This window comes from Diabrotica virgifera, chromosome 1, assembly GCF_917563875.1.
Source record: "Diabrotica virgifera virgifera chromosome 1, PGI_DIABVI_V3a".
In the NCBI taxonomy this organism is placed as follows: domain Eukaryota; kingdom Metazoa; phylum Arthropoda; class Insecta; order Coleoptera; family Chrysomelidae; genus Diabrotica; species Diabrotica virgifera.
The window spans coordinates 862,706-882,773 of NC_065443.1; the positions used below are offsets into that span (position 1 = coordinate 862,706).

The 20,068-nt window shown below is 31.3% G+C and overlaps 2 protein-coding genes across 3 annotated transcripts in view; one reads left to right on the forward strand and one right to left on the reverse strand.

The window, feature by feature from the left end:
* Positions 1–2,510: 2,510 nt before the first annotated feature.
* Positions 2,511–9,893, reverse strand: LOC126880125 (endoplasmic reticulum lectin 1). The gene is made up of 2 exons (XM_050644059.1): positions 9,501–9,893; positions 2,511–3,731 (listed from the first exon to the last, which is right to left on the reverse strand). The coding sequence occupies exons 1-2, from the start codon at positions 9,816–9,818 to the stop codon at positions 2,655–2,657; spliced, it is 1,395 nt and encodes a 464-aa protein (XP_050500016.1). The 5' UTR covers positions 9,819–9,893; the 3' UTR covers positions 2,511–2,654.
* Positions 9,894–10,163: 270 nt separating this feature from the next.
* The window catches only part of LOC126880612 (exosome complex component RRP4), a 35,431-nt gene continuing 25,526 nt past the window's right edge, over positions 10,164–20,068 (forward strand). For both annotated transcript variants that reach the window (XM_050644877.1, XM_050645352.1), the window contains exons 1-2: positions 10,164–10,430; positions 10,561–10,798. In XM_050644877.1, coding sequence (XP_050500834.1) covers positions 10,306–10,430; positions 10,561–10,798 — 363 coding nt within the window. In that variant the 5' untranslated portion in view covers positions 10,164–10,305. The remainder of the gene's footprint in view (positions 10,431–10,560; positions 10,799–20,068) is intronic.

Genomic DNA, 20,068 nt, shown 5'->3' on the forward strand with positions numbered 1-20,068 from the left:
TAACTTTTTATTGTCTGTAGTTAGTTGATTAATATCGGTTTATATTATATTATTATTATGTATTGTCACTGCATAACGTGGATTGTGTGTATGTTAAATTTAGTTTTATTGTAATGTACTTATTCTTTTTCTCATGATCATCTTTCAGTGCGTCACAGTTTTTCGATTTCTCTCTAACGCATTAAATTGTATGTGACAGAAAAAAAGGCACGTCTTTGAATACTTTGGTAATTATTCTAGTTCGGTGATTATTCTAGTTGTCGATAGATGGCGCCATAATCAAAAAAGAATTATTTATTAAATAAAATAATAATATTATCAATATAATCTGTACAATTTATAAGACTATACAAATGAAAGAAAATACCATTTTATAAATGCAATAGACACAATTGATTTGGTTTTATTCCAAATTGAAAATAAAATGTGACAACTGTCAGATTTAACAAAAATGTCACGTTAGAATAAATGTCATAAATGTGTATTATCACGGACTAACCTTTTTTTCTATAATTTGTGACGCACTGAAAAATGTTCATGAAAAGGAGAATACTACAGTTTTATGCTGTCACACTTTCATTTAATTTTATTTTTTGTTTTTTTACTGTTTTACTGGACTTTACTACTACTACTTTTACTTCTACTTATTGTTTATATAATATGTATATTTTTTATGAAATTGGGGAAACCCGTAAATAAATAAATAAATAAATAGATATGGTTTGGTATTATTCCGGCAACAAAAAAATTTTACTTGCTCGGCATTATACAGGGGTAAATTGAAGCGTTGTATTTTCTAATAACTTTAAAAAATTCTGTGGAAAAATGTAATAGCTGATTTTGTTTCATAGTCATGTCATATTATCACGGAGGCATCACTAAAATTTTGTTTTTTGATTTATTCGAATATCTCTTTTCTTGTAAGAGCTGTACTATTTTTTGTAAATAAAAACACTGATTGATTGACTCAAAATGGAGGTATGATTGATAAGATTAGAATGGTCCGCATGCTGCCCAGATCTCAATCCTATTGAGCATTTATAGGAGGAAGTAAAAAAAGCTATTCGCCGTCATCCTAGGCCTACAGAAAATTTGGTACAGTGATGGCCCTGGTAGAGGAATATCGGGTTATTTCCCAAGCAAGGATAACACATCTTTATTCGATGCTAAACAGATTGCGAGCAGTCGTTGCTGCGCGAGGTGGACATACTCGCTTTTGAATTATTTTGTTTTGTTGTTAATTTTGTTTTGTTTTGTTAATTTTAGTGCGTTTGATATGTTTAATTGAATAAACCTTCAAAACAGTGTGATTATTTACAGCTTTTACAAGAAAAGAGATATTCGGGTAATTAAAAAAACAAAACCTTAGTGATACCTCTAATAGCCACTTCACACGATGAAACTAATTGCGCAATTAATTGCACAATTTCTTGCGCAAGAACTTGTGCAATAAGTTGCAACTAACTTTCTGCAATAAAGTGATTACACGGTGCAATAAACTGACATGAAATAGAAAGAAACTTTAGACAAAATAGCATCAATTTTAGGTTATGTTGTTTTTATAAATTAAATATTAAATGTGATTTTTTGAGTAGAGTTATCAGATATTAGACTATTTATGTTATATAATTTGAGAAAATTATAATATTATGTATTTTAACAAAATCAATTAATACCTAATGCAAGTATACCTATAATATAATACATTATTCATTTACAAAAGGAAACAAGTTGTAAGAAATACAAATAGAAATTTTTAATCCCTATGTTGCATAATGAAAGTTATCCACAAGAATAATGTTATCTGTGAAGCGTGAAATTGGTAAAAAGTTCCTCTAGTTTTGTTAAAAAATTGTTTAGTTTGAAATTTTGGATGACAGAATGTCAATGTAGTGAAAACAAACAGTGTAACCCATGTGTAACCTTAAAAGTTACTAAAAAGATAACCAAATTGCAGAAAAAATTGCATGAAAAATAGGACATATTCTATTTAGCTGCAACTTCTTGCAGCAAGAAGTTGATGCAAGTAATGGCACCTTTTCTGTGCAATTCGCGTATGACACGATGCAATTTCTATTGCTGCAAGAAATTGTGCAATTAATTGCGCAATTAGTTGCATCGTGTAAAGTGGCTATAAGATAAATACAAAAGGAGTATGAGACAAAATCAGCCCTACAATTTTTCCATAGAATTTTTTAAAGTTAGGAGAAAAAACAACGCTTTCATTCACCCCCGTATAATAAAAGCAAAATTCTTTATTACCGGATAATAATAAACGACATCAATACATGTACCTACAAACTGATGCAAGAATCTTGAGAATCGGAGCACAAATAATAAAGTTATAAATTGTCAAAAATCAAAAATTGTGGGTGGCGGAATTTTGTGCCGGTGAGTGTATAATATGAAGGTAGAAAAGCTGGAGCATTATCTGCGAAAGTGTTTGGACAAAAATAGCAATTTTATAGAAAAATGGCGTAAGTTTTGAAATTATGTATAACACTAAGAAAAAAATAATAAAGCTTTCTATTTTTAAAATTCATGGGAACTTTATGAGTGGCCTCGTATAAATTTCAAGAATTATATTTGTATATTTCGGTTGTATTCATTCTATGATTATAACTTAAACTAAATCTTTGTACAACTATAGACATTCAGTAGCCTACATTAATAGTAGCTGTTTTCTCAGTCTCTGTAAAATCTGTACTGTCTACTTCAACTAGTCCATTCTCATCAGCTTTGGACAAGATATCACAGATCAGTGGTGATTCTACTCCCAAGATATATTGGCACACCTTAGGTTCAAGTAAGTACAATGAAACTGCATTAGAGCTACTAGGATTCTGTAAACATTTCAACTTAACTTCTGTCTGTCTTGGTTTACCAGTTTCTTTGCAAATAGAACCTCCAGAGTACAAGTGAGACAGCTGTTTTCTTTGAGCTACTGGTTTTGGTCGTTTGTGTGGATTTTCAAGTATCCAATCAAGATGAGCTTGCTTGTTAAACACACCTAGATTTATGGACACTCTTTTACCGTCTTTTTCCACGTGATACTGCTCTACTGACTTTCCATAACAAAACTCAAACTTCCACCAACCAGTTCCACCATGCAAGCAATTCTTTCCTCGTAAGAAGTTTTCTACAGGTGCCGGATCTAAAGGTTTAGATTCTGCATTACTTACAGGTTCATCTTTATCTTTTTCCAATTTTATGAGTTCTACTTTAAATCGATCTAACTCTGATCTTCTTCTTAACTGTGCTGAATCATAATTAAGTTTAGCCAGACTGTAGGGCATTTTGTAGCTTCCATCTATAGGCACACAATTTAATTGATTCTCCCCTGATTCCTTGGGTTTATATCTTGGGTGGGCACAGAGCAAAGGTGATAAAATTATGATTTCATAGACACAAGTTTGTGATTCATCTACAGAATAGATCTCGTGCTTGCCATGAATATAACAAACATAAAGAACTTTTGTCATGCGAGGTTTGTTGTTGTTCAAACTACATTGGGTGCCGTTGTCCATAATTACTTCATAATAAGGTAAATTAACGTTATCAATTTTTTTAACAGGAGGGTCTATATGTTTGTGTTGTTCTTCAGCTTTGGCTCGTGCCAAGAGCGTCTCATAGTAATTGTTGTCCCACTTTCCAATTAAATACTCTTGTAACTTCATTGATTTTCCTTCTCTGTCTTCATGATATTGTCTGATCTTCCTGCCATGACAGACCTGAAAAGTTATAAAACCTATTATAATTTACATACGAATATAATGTACTAATTAAAATTAATACAACATCTGGAATCTTCCACAAATATTTTTCGAGAAACGATATCACCGTAGAATGCACAAAGCATTCTACAGAAATAAAAAAATATTCAGAGATAAGAAGATAAGCCGAAACACAAAAATGAAAATCTACAAAACGACCATAAAACCAATAGTGCTATATGCTTTGGGGACATTCACATTAACAGCAAGAGAAGAAGAGCAGCTGAAAGTTTTCGAGAGAAAAATTATGAGAAAAAGTCATTACAATATCTCAAGTATATGAAAGGATGATGACGTTAGATGTGAACAGAGGTGCTGGTCCTGACAAAATACCTCCTATAGTTTTAAAGAAATGCAGTTTTATTTTGGCCAGATCATTGTGCAAAATTTTTAATTCTTCTTTGTATACTGGTTACTTTCCTGATCCATGGAAATTAAGTTTTGTAATGCCAGTACATAAAGCTGGTGGTAGATCTGACATTACAAATTACAGACCGATTTCTATATTAAGTACTATTTTTAAGTTATTTGAAAGCTTAGTGTCAGACTGCCTCTCGGTATGTTTCAAATTGTTTCCAGTAGATGAGCAATATGGTTTTCAGAAACACAAATCATCGGAATTAAATCTTCTTTGCTATTTGGACGTGTTGTCAAGTGCTTTGGAGGGTGGGTATCAAATTGATTCTATTTATACCAGAGCTGGGTAGTATTCGGATACTTCTGTATCTGGATACAATATCCGGATACTTTTTATGTATCCGAAAGCTGTATCCGGATACTTTTTAAATTTTGTATCCGGTATCCATATCCGTGAAATTTGATATTCGGATACTTTTAAATATGGAGGAGAACATCTAGCAAAAATGTGCATTAAAAGCTTAAATACTCGTTTTGCAAACATTTTAAATTTGGAATGGGAAGATCCAATTATAGCTGCAGTTCTTCTTCCTAAATTTAAGATTAAGTGGTACAATGTCGTAAAAAATTCCAAAAAAACTATAGAAGGTATAAAAAATGCATTATAACTGTCGCCAAAATAAAAATGGAATTGGGAAGTTGCAATGAATCAGATGAAAGTGTAGATCAAAATTTGGATGACTTTTTTGATTTTTATCTATTTATTTATATATATTTACGAGCAAAGCTCATTACAATAAAACATTACAGAAGATATGAAGAACTAACAAAATATTACAAATATACGTAAAATACAATAAGATACAATAAACACTACGACAATAAAGCAAGTCAAAAAGTAAAAATAACAGGTAAAGATATATAATCACAAGTTTAAAATATTCAAGAACATAAAACTAGAGGGTGCAATCCTTTAGCGTTTTTAAAAATCGCGAACTATCCGCAAAGAAATCCACACAATTGGAGCAAGCATTTGCCTGTCTAGAAACCCTCGAGATGAAAGAATTTGCAGTGAAGTTAGTTCTGCTGATGGGAGTATGAAACGTAGATCTTGAACGTGTGATTCTGGAGGGAATATGTAAACCTACTTCCTCAAGGAGCTCAGGGCAGTCGTGAATTGAATTTATAATATTATACAACATGTACATGTCCTTCTTTTTCCGTCTGCTTGATAAGGTGTCAATGTTAAGTTCTAGTTCAAGATCCATATAATTCCAGTCTCTACGGTTTGTTTTGAATGCAACGAACCTAAGGAATAGGTGCTGGATCCTTTCAATCTTACAGTTGTATGTCTCATAGGCGGGTGACCAGACGCAAGATGCATATTCCACGATTGGCCTCACCATTGCACAGTACAACAGTTTAAACGATCTCAACTGCTTAAAGTCTTGGGAGCATCTTTTAATAAAACCTAACAGTTGAAGCGATTTTGAGATGATATTGCTTATATGAATATTGAAAGATAGTCCAGAGTCATTTTAGCAATTTTCGAGACCAGCAAGTGGATAACAGCTGTACTATTAATTATACACAGAATGAACAGGGCTCCAGCATCAATAATAAAACTTCAAAAGTACAGTTGGAGTTGCTAAGATATTTGGAGGACAAAAGAACCAATTTTTTTTTATTTATTTATTCACGGGCAAGCCCTATTCAGATATAAATGTTACAGTGTTCTAAATTATATAACATAATTATACAATTATATAACATTAATGTTAACCAAATATATAACATAAATTATCATAATATAACATAGCAAAGTGGTTTGAGAGAAAATAATTCTATGAGTAGTACAGTTACAAAAAAGAAAAACAAGAATAAGATAACATACATGTCAGTACAAATACAAACAAAAGATATCACCTAAATCAATTCAGAAATGTTCCAAGGTATAACGGTTTTGAGTTATCTAATACATACATGTCATGTAACACTAATCAAAATACAAATCACAATACAAAAGCTCTGGCCGAAAATATTAAAAAGTTAAAAAGTTAGGGAAGAAATATGGTTTTTAAAGCAGGAAACTGATATATTAAAAATTTCGAGGTTATTTAATGAGTTAGCTAATCGAAGAGCTCTAGGAATAAATGTGTTGTAAGAATAATTGAATCTATGAAAAGAGACATAAAAGGTTTGTACCTGCCTAGTTGAATGACTGGGGACAAATAGAGATATTTTGGAGAGAAGCTCGGGGCAGTTACACAGCCCGTTGATAATTTTAAATAAAATTATTAAGTCTCTTTGTTTTCTGCGTACCTCAAGAGGAGGTAAGTTCAGTATGCACTCTAATACAGAACAGTCGTAGTATACATGCATCTTAGTAGCAGTACATCTCAGAAAATTGTGTTGGACAGCCTCAAGTTTCAGTTTATGAGTAAAGTAATAGGGGGACCAAATTGTGGAACAGTAATCGAAATGAGATCTAACCAGGGAGAAATAAAGTGATTTAATAGCTGAGATGTATACATCTTAAATGAATACCCAATATTTAAAAGGGTGTTGAAAGACTTTTCTCTTTTGCAACTATGATTGATACGCCTAAAAGAAAAGCTTGAACACTTTGAGGTACTTACAAAGGCAAATTCAAAGGCTCTTCACTTCTGACTTCGTCAGCAATTGGAATACTTTCTGTATTAGTACGTTTTTATTTTAATTTAATGTTTCCTTATAAGTTTATGTTCTAGTTTTATTATTCATAAGCAATAAACAATTTTTTGTGTACTTTCTGATTTCTTTCTCCATCATTTAATGTATTTTTATTATTATATATTACATTAAAAATACATGCACATCACATAGTTCTAATACTAATAATTGATGTCCTTCTTAAAAAAAGTATCCTTCAAAGTATCCTAGGAAGTATCCGAAAAAAATATCTGGATACTTGTATCCGAATACATTTTTAAATGAAAGTATTTGTACTTTTTTAAAAAGTATCTGGATACATTTTGAGTATCCGTATCCGGTATCTGGATACTTTTTTTCAGTATCCGACCCAACTCTGATTTATACAGACTTCTCCAAGGCATTTGACAGGGTAAATCATAACATCCTATTGTCTAAATTAGAAGCTGCTGGAGTAGATGGGAAACTGCTTGAAAGGCTGGAAAGCTACCTAATAGGAAGACGCCAAGCAGTAAGGATCCAGGATTATCTCAGGATGTAGTTGTCAGTTCTGGGGTCCCTCAGGGTTCACTATTATTTATTATATTTATAAATGATAGTGCAGATATAAACTGTGATAAGCTTTTGTTTGCGGATGATTTAAAAATCTTTTCGGAAATATCTAGTCCTGACGATTCCGAAAATCTGCAATTTCAATTAAATAAAATACAGGATTGGTGTAAAGAAAATGAAATGGAGCTTAATGTCAAAAAGTGTCATAAAATTAGTTTTTATCAAGATAGAACGTATATTCCGTTTGAATATAAACTTGATAACACACCACTAGATTGTGTTAATACAATAAGAGATCTTGGAATACTGTTTGACAAATCGCTAAAATTCGCAGATCATATCGATTCTATTATTTCAAAGGCATTACAGATGCTTGGCTTCATGAAACGAAACTGCTATGATTTTAAAAGTCCCAATACCCTGAAATTGTTATACTGTTCTCTTGTTAGACCTCACTTGGAATACTGTTGTAGTATTTGGTCACCTTACTATAATGTTTACGCAGAAAAAATTGAAAAAGTTCAAAATAAATTCCTTAGGTTTTTGGGATTTAAAATTAGAGCTATTACTGGCAGTAACAGGTTTTACAGTTATGACGAAATTAGAGCATTTATAAATATCAATACCCTGGAAGAATGTTGTTATCACCATGATTTGAAAATTCTATATAGTTTGTTAAATGGTACAGCAAATAGTCATTATTTATTGTCTAAGGTTGGTTTTAAAGTTCCTTCATACAGTACTCGAAATGCAGTCGAAACCGAAACCACTTTTCATGTACCATTTCATCGATGTAATTATGGCCTCAATGAACCTATAACTAGAATGTTACGTCTAGAGGCAAATCAAAATACTGAGAGGCTTAATTTTAGTTCCACACCCAACCAATTTATACGCCACTTACAACAAATTAATATTGCCTCTTAATTGTTTTGTTATGTCCACCTTTACCAGTCAGTCTGTTTCTAATTTGTTCTGTATGTAATTTATATTATTTATTTTAACTATTATATTTTATGTGTTATATATTTATATTTATATTAGACTTATATTTAGTATACTAAATTGTTCCAAAATTTGTAAAAAATTGTAAGTGCATTGGGCTTGTCCCGTGGAAATAAAAAGAACAAAACAAAAACAACAATTCTGGGACCAAAGAGGGAAAACGAAGAGGATGCAAGACAATGGATGAACCACGAAATACAAGAATGGATGGGTCAAGAGAACATAGAGCAATAAAAGCACAGATAATTAGATGGTATGGACACGTAATGAGAAGAGAAAAGAACAATCCGTCAAGAGTTATAACCGAATAGATACCACCAGGTACAAGAACCAGAGGCAGGCCTAAACTCAGATGGAGATAATAAGTGGAAGAAGACTTAAGAAGTATGGAAATTAGAAATATAGGAAGGAAAATCAAAGAGAGAGAAAAATGGAGAAAGGTAGTGGAAACAGCGAAGTCACACAAACAACTGTAAAACCAGAATGGGATGATCCACCACAAAAATAATCTTCAAGTGAAAACAGCTTCAGCTTCTCCGAGAGTGTATAGCTTGTATATATTTATATTGCTTAATCTTTTGTATTCTGGTATTGGCTTGGTCAGATTGCTTAGGAACACTAACAGCTTGCTAGAGAGGTGTAATTATTGATATTTTTAATTTGTCCCTATATCAAGTAAGGTTAGCAGTTAGAAGGTTATAATGTCCTTAGGTATGATCATTTGTGTAATTTGTATATGTGTTATGTACAAGATCCTTTTTGTCTAAAAACGTTATTTCTTTTCTGTTTTATATTGTAATATGTATTCTGTTTTTTGACAAATAAACTTTTTGTATTTTTTTATTATATTTGTATTTTTTGTTCTCTTTATTGTTATTGGCGTTTTTTAATGTATTATTTTCTTTTTTTGTAAATGATTGTCACCGTAAATAAATAAATACATTTTAAATGTCGTTTTCTCTCTCCATACTTTGTTTTTTTTTTACTTATGACACTGTTTGAGGGGAGATGCGATATGCATTTTATAACTTAAGTTTTCTTCTTCACCAGTAACCATATTATTGGCGGGTTAAATTTTATGTACAAAATATTACTTAAAGCATGGTTATTATTGTTACCCACCTGATATGTCCAGTAGGACTCTAGTCTAAAAGAACATGGTGTGTTTGGTGAAAACAATGGTGAAAGTAATTCAAGAGCTGTAGGGCCATCATACTTTTCTTCCAGCTCAGCCTCTTCCTCTGCAGTTGTGGGCAAAATACACTTATATTTTTCCTTATGTGCAGAAGTAACTATAATAGCTTCTCCTGTTAGTTCTTCCTCTTCAAGTAATTCTCCAGGAAAATTTATGTTGTAGATAATGGTATCATCAAATCCTTTGATATCATTTTGAACAGCAATTTGCCAAATAAGGGTAAAAATCACAAAGGGTCTTTTCATGATTCTAGTTTTTTATATTATCCATACGTTTGAATTTGGTGTTATGAATCTATGGATTTACGACGTGACAACGTGACAGATGATCTGTCAATACGTCATCAACTGTTCAATAGCTGTCTTAGACTATTATACTATTTAGCCACATGAGTTTTAAAAGTCTTTTCCAAAACATTAAAATAATAATATCATCTTGTTTTATAACGCACAAAATGGGAAGAATGTCTAAAAAAATTACAAATCGAGCTAAATACCTGAAATTCCAATCAACAGTTTTACAACTATACGCATCGCATATCAGTAGGTCATAGAGATAGAGTGGTTTGAGTTTGGGCGACGTGAAATTGGAGAAAAGAAGAATGGAGAATGGACTAACCTCAACACGTAACACCTAACCTAAGTCCTAACTTAAACATTTTAATTTAAAATATAACAGAAACATGGAAAACATTATAAATTAATTATTAGTTCTCGTTTTCAGTTCATTAAAATGCCACAAAAAATTCAGATACGTCTCGCTACTCACAGAGTAAATCCATCAGTTGCCCCAAATAAAAGGTATCCAAAGATATTTACTCCAGGAGAAGTTATCACTGCTCAAGATGAATTCATGAGGTAAATTGAAATTTTATATTTGCTGAATCCATATTAAAGTCGAATCTGTATTAAAATTATTTTTATTAGGTCTTATAAAATTAAAAAAAGGTTATTTTAAAATCTTTTTACACAAAATTATTATTTTTAGAGGTCATGGAACATATGAAGAGAATGGAGAACTGAAAGCTTCAGTAGCAGGTGTAAGAGAACAAGTTAATAATCTGATATCAGTAAGACCTCTAAAAAGTAGATATAATGGAGAAATAGGTGATGTTGTAGTAGGACGGATTACAGAGGTTCAGCAAAAAAGGTGGAAAGTAGATACCAATTCAAGACTGGACTCGGCACTGCTCTTATCTTCAGTAAATTTGCCAGGTGGTGAATTGGTATGTGTTTACAAATTAATTCTTATAGTGCCGTAACAAATTTCTGAGCATGGGCAGCTCTGATTTGATCCATTTTATCTTTGCCTAAAACATCATGATTCATTTTCAAACAAGTTAAATCTAAACATTAACTGAAACTTAAGTCGATGTGTAATATCATTGATAGGTACATACTGTCAAGGTAATAATTAGTAAATGGCTGTTATCCTGATGGACATATTTTATAAAGTTATTTTATTGAAGTATTTAATATTTCCTCACCATTGAGGAGATTGATGGACTCAACATTAAATAGCTTGAACATCATACCAACCATTACTATGCTTTTTCTCATGAGGATCTTTCAGTGTGTCACAGTTTTTCGATTTCTTTCTAACGCATTAAATTGTATGTGACAGAAAAAAACGCATGTCGGTGATTACATTTACATTTACAGTTATTCTAGTTGTCAATAGATGGCGCCATAATCGAAAATAAAATAATTTGCGAATTATATATATATATATACATTAGCACTTCGAGCCAAGCAGGCTCATGGCTTGGTTTACAATCTTCCTCCATTCTTGCTTGTTCTTCGCTTTTTCTTTCCAATTGGTTGCATTGAGATACTTCAGGTCATCATTAACTTCATGGCTCCATCTGGTCCTAGGTCTTCCTTTTCTCTTTTTACCACCTATTGTAGCGCTTAACATGATTTTAGGCATTCTAACTTGGGCCATTCTTTGGACATGTCCTAACCATCTAAGTCTTTGTGATCTTACAACTGCAATTATATTAGGCTCCTTATACAATTCTTCTAACTCCTTGTTTGTTCTTCGTGTCTACTGATTGTTGATTATTTTTCCCCCAAATATCCTTCTAAGTATTTTTCTTTCCCATACTTGTAACATTGATTGCTCGGTTTTTGTCATAGTCCAAGTTTCTGAGGCATACGTAACTATTGGTCGTATCACAGTTTTATACGTTCTTAATTTAGCTGCTTTGGATATATTTTTGCTTCTGAGTATTTTATTGAGTGCATATATGCAACGATTCCCTGACATTAGTCTTTTGTGTATTTCATCCCGGATATTTGGTTTACTAGAAAATAAGGTCCCTAAATATTCAAATCTGTCTACCTTTTCAATTTTATACATTGTTCCTTCATTCGTTGTTATCATTAAATATTGCCCTTGTTCAAATTTTTTGTCGGTCCATTCCATATACTTAGTTTTTGTTTCATTTATATAAAGTCCTTTTTCTCGAGCTGCCTTTTCTAGTCGTTCTACTTCCTCTTTTAGTTGTTCCTTGCTTCTGGATAGAATTACTACATCATCCGCGAATGCCAAACATTGATGTTTTTTGTGATATATATGTCCTGATCTGTTAATATTAGCCTCTTTTATTATCATTTCCAATACTACATTAAATAGCAGTGATGACAACGGATCCCCTTGTCGTACTTCTTCTTTCACTTCGAAATTTTCTGTTAGTTTGTTATTAACTTTTACTTTATTTTCTGTTTTCGTAAGTGTAAGCTTTATCATTCTTATTATTTTTGGTGAAACTTCTAGATTTTTTAACGCTTTATATATTTCTTTTCTTTTTATTCTATCAAAAGCTTGCTTAAAATCTAAGAAGAGTGCCATTGTTGGTTTATTATATTCATAGCTCTCAGCTTGTATTTCTCTTAAAGTAAAGATGTTGTCTATAGTACTTCTTCCTTTTCTAAAGCCACACTGGTATTCACCTATGCTATTGTTATGACTTCTTGCTAGCTTGTTTTTGATGTGGACTGCTAATATCTTATATATTACATTTAATAGTGCCACGCCCCTATAATTTTGACATTCTGCTTTGTCCCCCTTTTTATAAAGAGGACATATCACTGCTTGCTTCCTCTCCATTAGTAGTTCTTCCTTTTCCCATATGTTTTTTAGTAATTTGTGTATTTTGTCTGTCAGCTGCGCTCCTCCATATTTTAACATTTCCGCTGTTATAGAATCACTTCCAGGACATTTATAGTTTTTTAGATTCTTAATAATAATTTCAACTTCATTTAGGGATGGTGCTATATCTTCCGTACTGTCTCTTTGCATACTCATTATGGCGTCTGTGTATCCTTCATTATCGTGATTTATGTGTTCTTCATTTCCATGATCTGTGTCTTCTTCATTGTGATTATTTGTGTACTCCCCGTTTAACAATTCATCAAAATATTGTTTCCATCGTTTTAATATTTCTTGGTCATCAAATATCATTTTTCCTTCTTTATCTTTGTAATAAATGGGCTGTGGTTTATATTCTCTTTTTTGATTTTTAATGCCTTGATAAAAATTTCTAATAAGATTATTTTTGTAATTCTCTTCAATGTCTTTCAACTTATCTTCGTAAAATTTTCTCTTTTTATTTCGTAAAATTGCGCTGGTTTTTCTTCTTTGCTCTATGTAAAGTGTTTCCGCTGTTTTTGATTTCAGTCTTAGACTTTCTAATCGTAGCTTGTTCCGTTTCTCTATTTCTAGTTTGCATTCATCGTCGAACCATGCCTTTTGTTGTTTCTTGATTGGCTTGTCAGTATCATCTGCTACGGCTTTTAAAGTATTTTTAATTAAGTCCCATGTTTGTTCTACATTGTCATTTTCTGTAATAAGTTCCAGTTTCTTGTTAAGTGTCAACTGGTATACCTTTTTTTCTTCTTCTGTTTGTAACCTGACTAGCTTGTTCATCATGCGTTTTTCTCTGTTTCTGTTTCTATTTATAGGTATTATTTGTTTCATTTTTATTCCCACTAAAAAGTGGTCTGAATCTATATCTGGCCCTCTATATGTACGTATATGCATTATGCTTTTTTCTACATCCTTCTCTATTAAAACATGGTCTATTTGGTTTACCGTTTGACCGTCCGGCGATCTCCAAGTGCCCTTGTGTATTTCCTTTCTCTGGAAGTAGGTACTTTTTATTAAAAGGTTTTTTTCTCTTGCAAAGTCGATGAGCATGTGTCCATTGTGATTCGTTGTTGGATGCAAGCTGTATTTTCCTATAGTAGGCTTAAATATGTCCTCTCTACCTATTTTGGCATTGGTATCTCCAAGGACTATTTTGAGATCATATTTGGGGATGCTTTCATATACTTGGTCCAGTAGGTTATAGAACTCTTCCTTTACCTCTATTTCTTTTTCTTCCGAAGGTGCATGAATATTTACAAATGAAATTTTTTGGAATTTTCCCTTTACTCTAAGAACACTCAGTCTATCGGATATTGCTCTGAATTCGACAATTGATGCTCTAAAGTTTTTATGTATTAAAAAGCCTGTACCCAGCATTCTACTTTGCCCTCCACTATTAAAGAATAAGTAATCTTCTATTTCCTGACTGTATTGCCCTAATTGCTTTGTTTCTTGTAATGCGACAATCTGAAAACTGTATCTTTTAAGTTCAAGTACCATTTGTTTTAATTTTCCTTCTTTGTGACTTCCTCTTATTCCATGTCGCCATACGTATTACTTCGTTTGATTTTATTGTTTTCTTTTTTGTTTCGTCGTTTCCCTCTTGTCTCCTTTTCTTTGCCGTGTCGTCTTTATAGTATTGTTCTGTCCGTTATTGCTTATTAGTTTTTTGAGTGGTTATAATTTACTCTTTCCAACTTTTCTCTTTCTCTGTTCCATTTCCATACTTCATTATCCAAAATTAACTTTTGATATCCCACCTTAGCAATTTTCCCTTTGGTCTTCTCTTCTTTAGCAGTTGCTCTAATTTTGGATTGTATTTCTCTTTCACGTTTTGTTAGATCATCATTTATGTATATGCGGTTCGGCAGTTCTTTGAGTTTATGTATGTTTTTCATTATTTTCATCTTTTCGTATTTGCTATCCAGTTCGACTAAGTATATTTTATCTCCCAATTTCCTTGCTTCATTTATTTTTACTTCTATGCCCATTTCCTTGTCGATAAAATTTTTTACTGAATCTCTTAATACCTTTGGATTATTTGTAGTTATCGGGATGCCTTGTATAACTATATTTTTCCTTCTTTTGTCGCTTTCAAGGTATTGAATTCTCTCGTTGCAACTCATTATTTCTTTCTGCAAATTATTAATTTCTTTTAACATTTTTTCATTATTATTCTTCATTGCTGATATTTCGTTTTTATTTTCAATCTGTTCTTTTTTGAGTTCTTTTAGTTCCTCGGAAATCTCCTTCATTTTCTTATCTTGTTCTTTTTGTTGTTTTCTTATTTCTTCTGTGTCCTCTTTAAGATTTTTTAACATAGACATAATTTGCGTTAGCATTTCTTTATTGGAACCGTCATCTTTCTTTGGAGATCTGGTGGTTTTTTTAGATTGTTGAAAAGCATCCAAGACATCTGTAGCTTTTCTTTTTCCTGATTCATCTGCTGTAGTTGAGTCATCGGAATCATACATTTTGATTAGGTATACCGCGATAGAAACTGGTATCCAGGTCGACCCTTTAAAAAATTGCCGTTTCTCACAGTGTAGCAATTTCTGTGTATTTTTAGTAATTAAAAAAAAATTATTATTCTATTTTTAATAATTAATTATATCAATTCTTATTGTAGTTATTTTGTAACTTTTAAAATTATTCGTTCCCACCTCTACAGGTCTACCAATATTTACAAATTTTAACAGTTTTTGTTAACTTTCGTTCTTTTAATTATTGATAATTAGTTTCAACATTAATGGAGTTTATCAAAATATAAAGCTAAATTCAATTTAAAACGTATGCTACTGTAATACTGGATGCCTAATCTTTAGAAAGTACTCTCACAATTTGTACTTACTAGTTCCCACGTCACTGGGTTCGGTGTGAATTACTGGTTGCCTACACAGCTTCGCACAGCTAGCGCCAGAAGTTAGTTACAATTCAACCTTGCGGATAACTAACCTCTACCCACTGGTCCCACTGTTAAAAAATCACGTTATTCGTCGTAGAACAGTTTCTTTTACAACCAATAATAATTCTGAGTCTACCTTACCCGTTAAATACCACTTTCACTACAATTTTTCACCAATTTAGTTCGATATTACCGGATAACGAATTAAATATCGGAACACCTATTTTTGTGTTGTTGTCTGGACAGTGGCGTATCCATATCCAATTTGCGAATTATATAAAATATATTATCTACGAATATAATCTGAACAATTTATAAGACTATACAAATCAAAGAAAATACCATTTTATAAATGCAATAAACACAATTTTGATTTTATATCAAATTGCAAATAAAATGTGACAACTGTCAGATTTAATGTATATTATCACCATGGACGTATAAATAAAGACGATGGACCGGGCTATTTACATCTTTGCTTGAAGTCATGAGATTGTCACAGTCTTAGGCACAAATTCTTAATTCGACGTGGTCATATTATTTTGTTTTCAAGTCAATATTCAAAATAATTTTCAATTTTTAGTATAATTTACTTTTAATTTATAAATCAAAATATATTACTTAGTTACTAGAAACCATTTCTAAATATACTTATTTCGCAACTAAGGAATTAAAAGAAAAACATTAATTTTGTAATTAATAAATGAAACTTTATTCTGATAATTTTAACTATTTGTGAAACTTGGCACCATTGGTAATATCAACCAATCATCGCGCTTTCAAGAAGAAGGAATATGCCGTTGTGTTGTTTACGTTTGTTTTGATAATTTCATAATTTCCTTATTTGTGACATTTGAGTGAATTTGTTAGCGTATTTTGACTTTGAATTGAACAATTGTAATCGTTAAGTGTCCTAATTATGGTGCGTAACTGTGTTGTATGCAGAAAAACTGCATATTTACATCCAGAACTGTCATTTCATTCGTAAGTATATTATCAAGTATTGTATTGTAAACAACATTCATTGTCGTAGTACAGGGATATGATATTACTTAATCCTTGAATTGAAATAAAATAAATAAATAAATAAAACTTAATTTTGTGAAATAAAGTAGATTTTGTAGTATTATAAATACGTTTATTTATTTATTTATTTATTTTAATCTACAATATAATTTCTATAAATATATATTGATTCGACGAAATATAATATGCAGGTTCCCAGTAAAGAATCAACAGCTGGATATGTGGTTGTCTATATTCAGCTTAAATAAAGAACAAACAACCAAAACTTCTATGGTCTGCTCAGAACATTTCAGAAAGCAGGATCTAATTAAACAACAAAGTGGACGGATTAATTTGAGGAAAGGAGCCCTTCCAATAAACATTTATAATAAAGCACCAGAACCAAGGTATTAATAAGGAATTTCTATGTAATTTACTATACGGAGTATAATAAATATAATCTGCGTACTCATAGTCCGGTACTCATAGTCCGTTCTTTAACAGTAAAATATTGCAAAACCTCTAAACTTTAAAGAACCGCTTGGATTGACATGAAATTTGGCATACACATAGCTAACAAGTCAAAGAAAAAAAGTGATATTGTGCCGATATGTGCTTTTGCCCTGGGGGTGGTTGTCACCCCCTTTTGGGGGTGAAAAAATATTCGTCCAAAGAAAGTCAGGAAATGGATACAATGCCTCATTTTAAGTAACTTTTGTTCTATAGAGTTTTTTCACTAAGTCAATACTTTTTGAGTTATTTGACATTGAATATGTACATTTTTTCAACAAAATAACCATGCTTTTAGACGGTTTTTCGCAAATAACTCAAATAGTAAGAATTTTGTCGAAAAAACATTCTTAGCAAAAATAGAGCCTGTAAAAAATTTTAAAAAATGGTGTATATATCACGTCTCTACACCTAGTAGAAGCAGAGTTATAGCTAATGAAAAATAGGTTCATATTCGTCAAATTCCAAATGGAATACTTTAACGTGAACTAACCAAAAATGAAGCACATTTCGGGGAAAACTCATTATAACTTATTTAAAGTGTTTAAAAAAAGCTTCATTTTTGTTTTATAAAAAAAATTCTAGCATCAAAATTAAACAAGTTATGCTCAAAATAAAGTTAGTCCCTTTTGGTTTTGGTAAAAAAATCGAGAAAATCACCCCCGAATTAATATCTTAAATGAACTTGATCGTTACGACTTCACAAGTTTCTTGACTCGTGTATATATTGTTTATATGATCTGTAAGTTTCATCGGTTCAAAGTCCTTATTATTGAAAGGGCTGTGGTTAAAAGGGGTTGAACGAGTCACTGATCACGAATGTATGCAAATTTAGAAACACCAAATCTTAATCAATTTTTGTCTAACAGAAAAATTAAAAAATACATGATATTCAGAAAAGCAAATCTGACTTTTTTTGTTTTTCGAGATTTTTGGTATCTCTAACAATTTTTAATTTTTATTGAAAAAAAGCATATTTTTCAAAATTTATATTTTTAAAAATTTTAATTTGAAACCAAATTTTTTCAAAAATAAGCACTTTGAATCGATGCAACTTACAGATCATATAAACACAACATAAGTAAAATAATTTGTGGAGCGGTAACGATAAAATTCATTAGGGGGTGGTCTTCCCGATTTTTTTTGCAAAAACAAAAGGGACCAACTTTATTTTGAGCGTAACTCGCTTAAATTTAATGCTAGAAACTTTTTGTAAAAACAGAAATAAAGATTTTTTTAAACACTTTAAAAAAGTTATAATGGGTTTTCCCCAAAAAGTGCTTAATTTTTTGAATATTTCTCGTCGAAATATTCTATTTGAAGGTGAATATGAATCTATTAAATATCGTTTCAATTTGCAATTGACAAAATTTTAAGTTTTCTTTAATTGATCTTAGATAGAGTTAGCACATATTTTATTCCAAATAAAATAAATTGAAATTTCCATAAAAATCAGATATTTAATAAAATTCAAGGTCGTTGGGAAGGCAGAAAATTTGTTTAGAAAAAAAAATTAAAAATACTAATATGCTAAAAAATAACACTAGCAACTTTGTCACGCTATTAGATATAACATTTTCAACATTTATTTTTTCGATGCACCCTATTATGTATTATTTTAGTTTAAATAAAATATTGTATATAGCATATTGTAATTTGTGATTTTGAATACTCATTCGTCTTTGATCTTTTGTGTAAAACAATGTTTGTAAATATATTCTATACATTGAAAATTAAAATTATTTATTTTTCGTTGTTTCTCACCTCTGTCAAATATTTGTATATGTTTACGATACTAAAAATACCAATGATCATCATTTATTCAAATAAAAAAGTTGTTTCAAATACCTTTCAGTTATTGGAAGGTACGCCACTGACAAAGCGGGAAGTGTCACAGTCTATTGCCTCGTCTCTTTCTCCTCGCCTATAAACTGTTCGGCTTCAAATTTAGGCGAACAAAGAGTACAGCATGCCTAGTCCATCGTTTTTATTTTTATACGTCCATGATTATCAGGGACTTACCTTTTTTCTATTATTTGTGACGCACTGAAAAATGCCCATGAAAAGAAGATTAGTATAAGTATAAAACTGTAATAATTAAATTAAAAAAAGCCTTAAAGTTAAACAGTTATCTCGAAAATAAACAAATAAGTTTCCATTCGACAGAACTATAGCCACACTCATGTAGTATAATGTATAATGACAATTTGTAGATTAAAAAATATATTTGTGTTATATCTAGGGTCATTCCATTTCAAATCACTCAATAGGGAACTTGCACATTTTTTTATTACATAATAATGTTCAGTTTTGTTTAAAAACAACTGACTAAAAACTGATCCGACTTTTTTGTGTCATCACCAATTTATTTGAAGATAATTGTTCTGATTGCGAGAACGTTGTAGCAAAAGTAGAACGTTGTTCTACTTTTGTTCTGATTGCCGACTGTCATTCAAAAGTGTGCCCAACATTCTAAGAGAAGTTGAAAACCTGAAGTGCGAAGTTACCTTACTCAAAGATGAAATCCAGATGCTAAAAGATAACAAGAGTAACTTTCCAATTACCGATGACATCATAAATGAGCTACACGAATGCCAAAAAAGGTCAAATAATTTACTTATCTTCAATCTCCCAGAACCATCAACTTTATCTGAGGATATTAATCAAATAAAAACACTTTTATCTGGAGCGAGTGAAGCTGCGATAAGTGTCAACAGTAAACATATCTTTCGTTTTGGGAAGAAGAACAAAAACGAACATAGACCAATTAAAGTCGTTCTTTCCTCGGCTCGCGAAGTGTATCAAATCTTAAGAAACAAAGTTAAATTAGGCCAGGCAAATAAAATATTTTTCCTATCTGATCAAACTCCCTATCAGAAAAAGCATCTCGAGTCAGTGAAAAATGAACTTAGAGTGAGTCAACAG